The 14,098-nt window shown below is 36.8% G+C and overlaps 1 protein-coding gene across 1 annotated transcript in view; it reads right to left on the bottom strand.

Moving 5' to 3' along the window:
- CNBD1 (cyclic nucleotide binding domain containing 1) overlaps window positions 1-14,098 on the bottom strand; it is a 489,467-nt gene that overhangs the window by 210,834 nt on the left and 264,535 nt on the right. The window contains exon 6 of the mRNA XM_047073787.1: window positions 12,632-12,822. Within this exon, the coding sequence (XP_046929743.1) occupies window positions 12,632-12,822 (191 nt within the window). The remainder of the gene's footprint in view (window positions 1-12,631; window positions 12,823-14,098) is intronic.

Genomic DNA, 14,098 nt, shown 5'->3' with positions numbered 1-14,098 from the left:
CAAAATAAAGGCCATGTACAAAATGCCAATAGCTAACATTGCAATCATCGAAGGAAAAAGTGAAACATTTTCTTTTTAAGATCCAGTCCAAGGCTTGAATACCCACTATTGCCACTTCCTTTCAACATAGTACTGAATTCCTAGACAGAGACATTAGACAGAGGAAAAGAAGAATAAGGAGAAGGAACAGGAGAAGGGTAAGGAGAAAGGAGGAGGCAGAGGAGATGGAGAAGCAGAATAGAAGAAAGAAAGGGGGGGGAAGAAAGAAAGAAAAGAAAAGAAAGGAAGAAAGAAGAAAGAAAGAAAGAAAGAAAGAAAGAAAGAAAGAAAGAAAGAAAGAAGAAAGACAGAAAAGAAATGAAAGAAAGAAAGAAAGGGAAAGAGAGAGAAAAAGAAAGAAAAAGGAAGGAAGGAAGGAAGGAAGGAAGGAAGGAAGGAAGGAAACACATCCAAATCGGAAAGAAGAAGGAGAAATTATCTCTGTTTGCACATGGCATAATCTTATATGTACAAACTCCAAAATTCCACCAAAAACTGTTAGAAATAATAAATGAGTTCAGTAAAGTTGCCGAGTACCAAATCAGCATAAAAATCAGAGGCTTTTCTTAAAAAAGGAAAAAACTACAAAGAAAAGTACAAGGAAAAAACTACAAAAAGGAAATTGAGAAAACAATCCTCAAAGAATTTCCAAGAACAAAAAGAATAAAATACTTAGGAATAAACTTAACTGAAGAGGTAAAAGACATATACACTAAAAATTATACAACACTGATGAAGGAAATTAAAGAGCACACATATAAATGGAAACATCTTGTGCTCATGAGAACAAAAAAACATTATAGTTATTATATATTATATAATATAATATATAATAAATAATATATATTATATGATATAAATGTTATAGTTAAAATCTCCATACTACCAAAGCAAATTCACAACACAGTTAAAAGATTATACAGCATGAGCAACGGGGATTTATGTGTATGCTTTAAAATATACAAATCAATAAATGTGATGTAACATATTAATAGAATGATAGAATGAAATATAAAAACCATATGATCAACTCAATAGATATAAAAAAGCATCTGAGAAAATACATGATAAATTCATGATAAAAACCCTCAACAAATTGTGTATAGAAGGAACATGACTCAACATAATAAAGGCCATATACAACTAACCCACAGATAACATCACATCATATCAGTGACAAAAGGTTAAAAGCTTTTCCTTAAGATCAGGAACAACACAAGGGTGCCACTCTCACTGCTATTACTTGACACAGTACTGGAATTCCTAGCAAGAGCAATTAGGCAAGAGAAAAAAAAATAAAGGTATCCAAACTGGGAAGTAGCAAAATTTTCATGATTTGCAGATGACATGGCCTTATGTACAGAAAATCCTAAAACTCCACCAAAAACTGTGAAAATAATAAATGAATTCAGTAAAGTTTGCAGAATAATAAATCGATATACAGAAATATGTTACATTTCTATACATTAATAATGAACTATACAACTAATAATGAAAGAGAAATTAAGAAAACAATCCAATTTACAATTGCATCAAAAAGAATAAAATACCGAGGAATAAATTTAACCAAGGAGGTAAAAGACCTGTATACTGAAAACTATAAGACATTAATGAAAAATTTAAGAAGACACAAATAAATGGAAAAATATTCCATGCTCATGGATTAGAAGAATAAATATTGTTAAAATCTCCATCCTCCTTAAAGCAATCTACAGATTCAATGTCATCTCTATCAAAATTCCAATGGCATTTTTCACAGAAATAAAACAATCCTAAAATTTGTGTGAAACCACAAAAGACCCCAAATAGCCAAAGCAATCCTGGGAAAGAAGAAAGCTGGAGGCATCACACTTCCTGATTTCAAACCATACTACAAAGTTATAGTAATTAAAATGGTATGATACTAGCTGAAAAATAGACAGAGACCAATGGAACAGAATAGAGAGCTCAGAAATAAACCCCACATATACAGTCAACTAATATTTTAAAAGGGCACTAAGAATATTCAGTGGGGGAAACAATAGTCCATTCAACAAGTAGGGTTGGGAAAACACATGCAAAAATAACAAAATTGGACCCTATCTTTTATCATTCACAAAAATTAACTTGAAATAAATTAAAGACTCAAACATAGGATCTGACACCTTAAAACTCCTAGAAGAAAACTTAGGGAAGAAGCTCCTTGATATTGATCTTGACAATCATTTTCTTGGATATAATACCAAAAGCAAATGCAACAAAAGCAAAAATCAGTAAGTGGGACTATATCAAAACTAACTTTCTGCACAGCAAAAGAAACGGTCAACAAAATGAAAAACAACACATATAAAAAAAGAAAATATTTGCAAACCATATAACAAATAAGTGGTTATATCCAAATGTATCATATATATATATATATATATATATATATACATATATATATATATGAAACTCTAGCAACTCAGTAACAACAACAACAAAACACAATCTGATTTGAAAATGGGCAGAAGAACTAAGCAGACATTTTTCCAAAGAAGACAGCCAAATGGCCAATAAGTACATGAAAAGATACTCAACATCACTAATCATCAGGGAAATGCAAATCAAAACCACAATGGCAAATCGCTTCACACATTATAACAGAATGGCTATCCTCAAGAAGACAAGAAATAACATGCTAGTGAGGATGTGGAGAAAAAGAAATCCTTATACAATGCTGGTGGTAATGTAAATTGGTTCAGCCCACATGGAAAATGGCATGGAATTTCCTCAAAACAATTAAAAATAGAACTTCCATATGATCCAGTAATACCACAACTGGGTATATATCCAAAAAAAATGAAAACAAGATATTGAAGAGATATCTGCATTTCCATGTTTATTATAGCATTACTCACAATACTCAAGGTATGGAGACAACCTAAGTGTTTGTCAGTGGATGAAGGAAAGAAGATCTGTTATATATGCAATAGAATATTATTCAGCCATGAGAAAGAAGGAAATATTGTCATTGGTGACAACATGGATGGACCTGGAGGGCATTACGCTAAGTGAGATAAATCAGACAAAGACAAATACTGTAGGTTATTATTTGTATGTGAATTTTTTTTAATTAAAAAAAATTTAATGTTTATTTATTTTTGAGACAGAGAGACAGAGTGTGAGCAGGGGAGGGTCAGAGAGGGGGGAGACACAGAATCTGAAACAGGCTCCAGACTCTGAGCTGTCAGCACAGAGCCTGACGCAGGGCTGGAACCCACAGAGCCTGACGCAGGGCTGGAACCCAGGCTGTGAGATCATGACCTGAGCTGAAGTCAGTCGCTTAACCGACTGAGCCATTCAGGTCCCCTTGTATGTGAAAATTTAAAGGGCAAATTCAAAGAACAAAGGCATTACACTTCTTGATTTCAAACTATATTAAAAAGCTACAGTAATCAAAACAGTATGCTACTGGAATAAAAGCAGAGAGATAGACCAATGGAACAGAATAAAAAACCCAGAAATAAATCCATTCATTACAGTTACTGATCTTCCATAAGAGTACCAAGAACATACAATAAGTAAAGGATGGTCACATCAATAAATGATGTTAGAAAAACAAGATATCCATCTACAAACAAAAATCGTGGACTGTTTTCTCACACCATATATAAAAACCATCTCAAAATGGGTTAAAGTCTTAAACACAAGACCTGAAAGCATAAAACTCTTGGATGAAAACAGAACAGCTTCTTGACATTGCTCTGGGAAATGATTTTTTGGACATGACACCAAAGCACAGGTAGCAAGAGCAAAAATAGAAAATTGAGACTGCATGAAACTAAAAAGCTTCTGCAAAAGAAACAATCAACAGAGTCAAAGGCAGCCTACAGAATAGGAGAAAATATTCACAAACCACATATCTGGATAAGGTTAATATATACCCAAAAATATATAAGAAACACAACTCAATAGGAAAGAAACACATAACTAAAACATGAGAAAATAACCTAAATATCATCTCTCAAAAGAAGACATATAAATGGCCAACAGAGGAAGATGATGGCGTAGGAAGATGCTGGGCTCACCGCATCCTGCGGATCACTTAGATTCCACCCACACCTGCCTAAATAACCCAGAAAATCGCCAGAAGGCTAGCAGAATGGATTCTCCAGAGCCAAGCATAGATGAGAGGTCCATGGAAGAGGGTAGGAAGGGCGGAGAGGCAGTGTGCGCTACACGGACTGGTGGGAGGGAGCTGGGGTAGAGGGGTAGCCTGCTGGCAAAGCAGAGCCCCCGAGTCTGGCTTGCAAAAATGGAGGGGCCAGGCAGAGTGTGTTCTGACAGCAAGCGGGACTTAACATCTGGAAGACTATAAGTTAACAGATCTGCTCGGAGAGCGGGAGGCCTGGAGGACAATGGGAGGGAGAGTTGTTGAGCCCTGGACAGATGACAGAGCTCAGCCTGGCGGGGAACAAAGGCGCTCACCAGAGCCATCTCCCTCGCCCATCCCCCAGCCAAAATCCCAAAGGGAACCAGTTCCTGCCAGGGAACTTGCTTGCACTGTGAAAACACCCAACGCTGTGCTTCTGCGGATCCATCCCTCCAGCGGGTCTGACTCCCTCCCTGTGCCACAGGGCGCCTCCTGAAGCAGATCACCGAAGGAAAACTGAGCTGAGCCTGCCCCTCCAGCCCCTGTGCAACGTTCCTACCCACCCCAGCTAATATGCCAGATCCCCAGCACCACAAGCCTGGCAGTGTGCAAGTAGCCCAGACGGGCCATGTCACACCACAGTGAATCCCGGCCCTAGGAGAGGGGAAGAGAAGGTACACACCAGTCTGACTGTGGCCCCAACGGTGGGCTGGGGGCAGACATCAGGTCTGACTGTGGCTCCGCCCACAAACACAAGTTATTCAAGACAGCACAGGGGAAGTGCCCCGCAGTTCTGCACCACTCCAGGGACTATCCAAAATGACTAAAGGGAAGAATTCCCCTCAAAAAAACCTCCAGGAAATAACGACAGCTAATGAACTGATCAAAAATGATTTAAACAATATAATAGAAAGTGAATTTAGAATAATAGTCATAAAATTAATCACTGGGCTTGAAAAGAGTATAAAGGACAGCAGAGAATCTATTGCTACAGAGATCAAGGGACTAAGGAACAGCCAGGAGGAGCTAAAAAATGCTATTAATGAGCTGCAAAATAAAATGGAGACGACCACAGCTCAGGTTGAAGAGGCAGAGGAGAGAATAGGTGAACTAGAAGATAAAATTATGGAAAAAGAAGAAGCTGAGAAAAATAGAAAAAAAATCCAGGAGTATGAGGGGAAAATTAGAGAACTAAGTGATGCACTAAAGAGAAATAATCTATGCATAATTGGTATTCCAGAGGAGGAAGAGAGAGGAAAAAGTGCTGAAGGTGTACTTGAAGAAATAATAGCTGAGAACTTCCTGATCTAGGGAAGGAAATAGGCATTGAAATCCAAGAGGCACAGAGAACTCCCTTCAGATGTAACTTGAATCAATCTTCTGCATGACATATCATACTGAAACTGGCAAAATACAAGGATACAGAGAAAATTCTGAAAGCAGCTTGGGATAAACGTGCTCTAGCATATAAAGGGAGACCTATAAGAATCATGACGGATCTCTCTACTGAAACTTGGCAGGCCAGAAAGGAATGGCAGGAAATCTTCAATGTGATGAATAGAAAAAATATGCAGCTGAGAATCATTTATCCAGCAAATCTGTCATATAGAATAGAAGGAGAGATAAAGGTCTTCCCAAACAAACAAAAACTAAAGAAATTCATCACCACTAAACCAGCCCTACAAGAGATCCTAAGGGGGATCCTGTGAGACGAACTACCAGACATTGCTACAAGCATGAAACCTACAGACATCACAATGACTCTACACCCATATCTTTCTATAATAACACTGAATGTAAATGGACTAAATGTGCCAACCAAAAGACATAGGGTATCAGAATGGATAAAAAAACAAGACCCATCTATTTGCTGTCTACAAGAGACTCATTTTAGACCTGAGGACACTTTCAGATTGAAAGTGAGGGGATGGAGAACTATTTATCATGCTACTGGAAGTCAAAAGAAAGCAGGAGTAGCCATACTTATCAGACAAACTAGACTTTAAATTAAAGGCTGTAACAAGAGATAAAGAAGGGCATTATATAATAATTACAGGGTCTATCCATCAAGAAGAACTAACAATTATAAACTTCTATGCGCCGAATACGGGAGCCCCCAAATATATAAAACAATTACTCATAAACATAAGCAACCTTATTGACAAGAATGTGGTAATTGCAGGGGACTTTAATACCCCACTTACAACAATGAATAGATCATCTAGACACATGGTCAATAAAGAAACAAGGGCCCTGAATGATACATTGGGTCAGATGGACTTGACAGACATATTTAGAACTCTGCATCCCAAAGCAACAGAATATACTTTCTTCTCGAGTGCACATGAAACGTTCTCCAAGATAGATCACATACCGGGTCACAAAACAGCCCTTCATAAGTATACAAGAATTGAGATCATACCATGCATACTTTCGGACCACAATGCAATGAAGCTTGAAATCAACTACAGGAAAAAGTCTGGAAAACCTCCAAAAGCATGGAGGTTAAAGAACACCCTACTAACGAATGAGTGGGTCAACCAGGCAATTAGAGAAGAAATTAAAAAATATATGGAAACAAATGAAAATGAAAATACAACAATCCAAATGCTCTTGGATGCAGCGAAGGCAGTCCTGAGAGGAAAATACATTGCAATCCAGGCCTATCTCAAGAAACAAGAAAAATCCCAAATACAAAATCTAACAGCACACCTAAAGGAAATAGAAACAGAACAGCAAAGACAGCCTTAACCCAGCAGAAGAAGAGAAATCATAAAGATCAGAGCAGAAATAAACAATATAGAATCTAAAAAAACTGTAGAGCAGATCAATGAAACCAGGAGTTGGTTTTTTGAAAAAATAAACAAGATTGACAAACCTCTAGCCAGGCTTCTCAAAAAGAAAAAGGAGATGATCCAAATAGATAAAACCATGAATGAAAATGGAATTATTACAACCAATCCCTCAGAGATACAAACAATTATCAGGGAATACTATGAAAAATTATATGCCAACAAACCGGACAACCTGGAAGAAATGGACAAATTCCTAAACACCCACACACTTCCAAAATTCAATCAGGAGGAAATAGAAAGCTTGAACAGACCTATAACCAGCGAAGAAATTGAATCGGTTATCAAAAATCTCCCAACAAATAAGAGTCCAGGACCAGATGGCTTCTCAGGGGAGTTCTACCAGACGTTTAAAGCAGAGATGATACCTATCCTTCTCAAGCTATTCCAAAAAATAGAAAGGGAAGGAAAACTTCCAGACTCATTCTATGAAGCCAGTATTACTTTGATTCCTAAACCAGACAGAGACCCAGTAAAAAAAGAGAACTACAGGCCAATATCCCTGATGAATATGGATGCAAAAATTCTCAATAAGATACTAGCAAATCGAATTCAACAGCTTATAAAAAGAATTATTCACAATGATCAAGTGGGATTCATTCCTGGGATGCAGGGCTGGTTCAACATTCACAAATCAATCAACGTGATACATCACATTAATGAAAGAAAAGATAAGAACCATATGATCCTGTCAGTCGATGCAGAAAAAGCATTTGACAAAATTCAGCATCCTTTCTTAATAAAAACCCTCGAGATAGTCGGGATAGAAGGAACATAGTTAAACATCATAAAAGCCATTTATGAAAACCCCACAGCTAACATCATCCTCAACGGGGAAAAACTGAGAGCTTTCCCCCTGAGATCAGGAACATGACAGGGATGTCCACTCTCACCGCTGTTGTTTAACATAGTTTTGGAAGTTCTAGCATCAGCAGACAACAAAAGGAAATCAAATGCATCAAAATAGGCAAAGATGAAGTTAAGATTTCACTTTTTGCAGATGACATGATTTTATACATGGAAAATCCAATAGACTCCACCAAAAGTCTGCTAGAACTGACACATGAGTTCAGCAAAGTTGCAGGATACAAAATCAATGTACAGAAATCAGTTGCATTCTTATACACTAATAATGAAGCAACAGAAAGACAAATAAAGAAATGGATCCCATTCACAATTGCACCAAGAAGCATAAAATACCTAGGGATAAATCTAACCAAAGATGTAAAAGATCTGTATGCTGAAAACTATAGAAAGCTAATGAAAGAAATTGAAGAAGAAACAAAGAAATGGAAAAACATTCCGTGCTCATGGGTTGGAAGAATAAATATTGTCAAAATGTCAATACTACCCAAAGCTATCTACACATTCAATGCAATCCCAATCAAAATTGCACCAGCATTCTTCTTGAAGCTAGAACAAGCAATCCTAAAATTCATATGGAACCACAAAAGGCCCCGAATAGCCAAAGGAATTTTGAAGAAGACCAAAGCAGGAGGCATCACAATCCCAGACTTTACCCTCTACTACAAAGCTGTAATCATCAAGACAGCATGGTATTGGCACAAAAACAGACACATAGACCAATGGAATAAAATAGAAACCCCAGAACCATTCCCACAAACGTATGGCCAACTCATCTTTGACAAAGCAGGAAAGAATATCCAATGGAAAAAAGACAGCCTCTTTAACAAATGGTGCTGGGAGAACTGGACAGCAACATGCAGAAGGTTGAAACTAGACCACTTTTTTACACCATTCACAAAAATAAACTCAAAATGGATAAAGGACCTGAATGTGAGACAGGAAACCATCAAAACACTAGAGGAGAAAGCAGGAAAATACCTCTCTGACCTTAGCTGCAGCAATTTCTTACTGGACACATCCCTAAAGGCAAGGGAATTAAAAGCAAAAATGAACTCTTGGGACCTCATGAAGATAAAAAGCTTCTGCACAGCAATGGAAACAATCAAGAAAACTAAAAGGCAAACAACGAAATGGGAAAAGATATTTGCAAATGACATATTGAACAAAGGGCTAGTATCCAAAATCTATAAAGAGCTCACCAAACTCCACACCCGAAAAACAAATAATCCAGTGAAGAAATGGGCAGAAAACATGAATAGACACTTCTCTAAAGAAGACATCTAGGTGGCCAACAGGCACATGAAAAGATGCTCAACGTTGCTCCTCATCAGGGAAATACAAATCAAAACCACACTCAGATATCACCTCACACCAGTCAGAGTGGCCAGAATGAACAAATCAGGAGACTACAGATGCTGGCGAGGATGTGGAGAAACGGGAGCCCTCTTGCACTGTTGGTGGGAATGCAAACTGGTGTAGCTACTCTGGAAAACAGTGTGGAGGTTCCTCAAAAAATTAAAAATAGATCTACCCTATGACCCAGTAATAGCACTGTTAGGAATTTACCCAAGGGATACAGGAGTACTGATGCATAGGGGCACTTGTACCCCAATGTTTATAGCAGCACTTTCAACAATAGCCAAATTGTGTAAAAAGCCTAAATGTCCATCAACTGATGAATGGATAAAGAAATTGTGGTTTATATACACAATGGAGTACTATGTGGCAATGAGAAAGAATGAATATATGGCCATTTGTAGCAACGTGGATGGAACTGGAGAGTGTGATGCTATGCGAAATAAGCCATACAGAGAAAGATAGGTACCATATGTTTTCACTCTTATGTGGATCCTGAGAAACTTAACAGAAACCCATGGGGGAGGGGAAGGTAAAAAAAAAAGAGGTTAGAATGGGAGAGAGCCAAAGCATAAGAGACTCTTAAAAACTGAGAACAAACTGAGGGTTGATGGGGGGGTGGGGGGGGAGGGTATGTGATGGGCATTGAAGAGGGCACCTGTTGGGAGGAGCACTGGGTGTTGTATGGAAACAAATTTGACAATAAATTTCATATGTTAAGAATAAATTGCCAACAGATATAGGAAAAAGTGTTCAATATCACTAATTTTCAGGAAAATGCAAATTTAAACCACAATGAGTTATCATTTCACACTTGTTAGAATGGCTATCATCAAAAAGACAAAGGTAAGTGTTGGGAAAGATGTGGAGGAAAGAGAATCTTTGTATACTATAGAAATGTAAATTAGTACAACCATTACTGAACACAATATAGAGTTTCCCCAAAAAGTTTAAAATAGAACTACCATACAATCCATTAATCTCATTTCTGTGTAGACAACTAAAGAAATGACACTCTCTCAAAGAAATATCTGCATTCCCATGTTCATTGCATCATTATTCACAATAGCCAAGATATGGAAACAATTTAATGTCTATATATGGATGAATGGCTAAAGAAAGTGTCAATTGTTACAACATGGATGAACCTGAAGGACACCGTGTTAAGTGAAATAAACCAGACATAGAAAAACAAATATTTTATGATCTCACTTACATGTGTAATCTAAAATAGTCAAACTCGGTCGCCTGGGTTGCTCAATAGGTTAAGCATCTGACTTTGGCTAAGGTCATGATTTTACTGTTCATGAATTTGAGCCCTGCATTAGGCTCTGTGGTGACAGCTCACAGCCTGGAGCCTGCTTTGGATTCTGTGTTTCCCTCTCTCTCTGCTCCTCCCCCACTCATGTTCTGTCTCTCTCTCTCTCTCTCTTTCTCTCTCTCTCCCACATTCAAAAATAAACATTTAAAAAAATAAAAAGTAAATAAAATAGTCAAACTCATAAAAGCAAAGAATAAAATGTTGGTTATTAGGGACTGCGGGGTAGAGGAAATGAAGACATATTGCTCAAAGACTACACAGTTTCAGTTATGCAAGATGAGTAAATCCTAGAGATATAATGTACGGCAGGGGACTAAAGTTAGCAATACTGTACTGTATACCTGAAATTTGATAAGAGGGTAGATATTAAGTGCTCTCATCACAAAAATATAACTATGTGAGATGATGAATATGGTAATTAGCTTGATTGTGGTGATAATTTTACCTTATTTACATTTGAGATATACACCTTAAAACACACCATTTTTACTTTTTAATGACAACTCAACTAAACTGGAGAAAAACACACTTCATCCCAAGCAGAATGACAGATTAGTACTACTTTCACAGACCTAATGCAGAATTCAGAAGTGGTGGTCCCATCACATTCCCATTTATTCATGAGTTTTGCCCTCACCAAATGAACAAACAAATATGTCCTGGAAGAGTAGAGTTGACTACATTAAAGTGGACCAAGAAGTAGCTCTACTTATAGCTACTGTGCCAAGTATGGTATTTTCTCTCTCAAGTATAATGAAATGGCATCAGGTACCTGGTATGTGGCCATTGAGTGACAAATGTATTCTTTTTCATCTCTATCAAGAAAGATCAGGGGCACCTGGGTGGCTCAGTCAGTTAAATGTCAACTTCATCTCAGGTTATGATCTCACAGTTCATGGGTCCGAGCCCCACATCAGGCTCTGTGTTGACAGCTCAGAGCCTGGAACCTGTTTTGGATCCTGTGTCTCCCTCTCTCTCTGTCCCTTCCCACCACCCCCTCCCAAAAATAAATAAAGATTAAAAAAAAAGGAAAGATCAGAAACATTACCTGTTCCTGTGTGATCAGCAACAATATACTTTTATATTCTTGTCTCATTTTTTATCTTCATCTTTCTTTTATAGTTTTATCCATACTCATTCTTCTTGAACCTGAGAATGTCCTAGGTTTTCCTGACTTCAATCCGTAGTGCTGAATAATTTGGCTTTAATTGGTTTCATCGTTTTGTTTTGTTTTGTTTTTTCTATCCTGAACATCTTGCTTATTATAAATCTAAAACTGGCTTTTTTTTAAAGCTACAATTCTAGTCAAACTACATTTGATACCCACAGAGAGTATCCAGAGATCCAAAAAATACTGAACTTTAATTTTTTGGCTAGCTGATAGTCTTGATAATACATATAAACACAAGATTTTCTTCAAGCAAGACCTTGTAATGGAATCACCTTGACCTTAGCGTTGCTCTTAAGATAAATAGCATAAGCATACATTCTTAACTTGATTAAAAAGACCTTTCATGATTTGTCTTCTGTATTCTTCTCCTCAAATTACCTGTTCCCCCTCCCTTATCTCAAACTACCCTCTTCCTCATTCAGTGATCCAATCACATTGGCCATCCTAGTTGTCCTGGTTATCAAATATACTATATAATCCCTGCCAGTGGGTGGTATGTTGTTGAAGGCATCCCTCATTAAAATTTCTTAAACAAATTTCAAGTTCAATATTAACAGTTTAATTTTCTTTTTTTTTTTAATTTTAGATATATGTAGAGAGAGCACAAGCAGGGCAGGGAGTGGTGGGCAAAGGGAGAGAGAGAAGTTCAAGCAGGCTCCATGCTGAGCCGGATCCCATGACCCTGGGATCGTGACCTGAGCCAAAACCAAGAGTCAGACACTCAACCAACTGAGCCACCCCGGTGCCCCAGGATAATTTTCATTTTTAAAAGATATAAAGATTTTTAAAAAATTTTTTATATTTAATACCTAAGAACTCACTCAAGATATCTAGATTTACATATCAGAGATGAAATTTTACAATAATGATACTTTGGTTGCTTATGGAAAAAGGAAATATTCATTTCTTACCATTGGATCACATGAAGGTGTGTGCATCTCAGCAAGTATGTTTTTGAAGTCTTCGTTGGAAACAAATCCTTGGAAACTCTGAGGTATGAAAGAGGATGTTGACTCATTTTCATCAATCAGATCTTTATATGCCTTTGTTTGAGGTCGAGCTGAACCTTTCAGTATTATATAAAATCCATCATTTCCAACCACTGAAACAAAACAAAACCAAAAAAGATATACTGTTGACTTTATTTCCCAGGTTCTTTGGTATAGACATGAACACATCATATTACATTTGCATTGCTTTTAGTAGATTTCTTCTATTCAGTGAGGACTCTAACATAGCACTTAGATATTCACAAATAATTTACTCAAATAAAAAAGAATAGCAAAGACATGTTTCCACATCTGGAGAATTTTTTTCTGACAATTACAATAATCAATCCTCATGGAACTGATAGATTCTGGAAAAAGAACCTTGAAAGCATATTACAGTTAATGGATTTAAGACATTTTGAGAAAAATAGGATCAGAAAACACCTTGAACTCTTTAAAATGTTACCTCCTCCTCAAAAATGCCATTTTGCTTATTTTATATAAGTAAGAATATATATTTATTATTAATTTTTGTCTTTTCTTTGGACATGATGATGATTGTTCATAGAAGCTAGTTTGGAGATGCAGATCATTAATAGGAGGAAGAGTTTTTTCCAGTATTTCTCATACTTCACAATTTAACTCTCCACAATCACTCCTCTAATTCAAGTTTCTAAAGTTTAACTATGTTCCTGTGTAAGTTTGGTTGGTTTATTCAGTTGTGAGCATTTTGGATACAACTTAAATCCATTCTAGTTCTTCTGAAACCTGACCTTTTGAAGAAACAGGACCTGGGAACCAGATGATGTCATTTTCCAAATGTTTACATTACTTTTTAGGATTGGAGAAAATTATTCAAGTGCTGTGAAAAGAGATTTTTCTTAAATTTTTCTTATTATTTTGCTACAAATAGAAACTTTACAAATTGATTTTTAGGGGCAATTTTTTTTAATGTGTAAGAGATGCCAACTGCTTGCCTTTTCTGCTTTTTTCTAAATAAGTGCTTTATTAGTGGGGCTTTCTTGGTTACCATCTGTATACAATGACGACAGGATAGTGATTTTCAGTCTTCTTTAAAGCAAGGGTTGTTTTGCCTGAATACTTGAGCTTAAAATAGATGTCTTTCTGGATAGCACAATATCACTTGTCACTAAACATCTAATCCATGTGGTGAAAGCATTGCAGACACATTGCTTTTAAATAGCTATCAGGTGAGCTGTATGGAACTACATTGTAGAAAGTACACTGTAAAGGGAAAGATAATAAAATGTTGTAAGAGTGGTAATGATTTTGATCAGTTACATAGGGGGAAAGGCAGTTGGGTAAAGCTGTTTTCCAATAAATACATTTGTATTTTGTTTTTGTATAGACTTAACTGGCAATTCTTAG

This window comes from Lynx rufus, unplaced genomic scaffold, assembly GCF_022079265.1.
Source record: "Lynx rufus isolate CCGP_SWC_20201006 ecotype Redwood Valley unplaced genomic scaffold, mLynRuf1.p SCAF_12, whole genome shotgun sequence".
NCBI classification, from domain to species: domain Eukaryota; kingdom Metazoa; phylum Chordata; class Mammalia; order Carnivora; family Felidae; genus Lynx; species Lynx rufus.
This window is presented reverse-complemented; position numbering and strand designations above follow the sequence as displayed.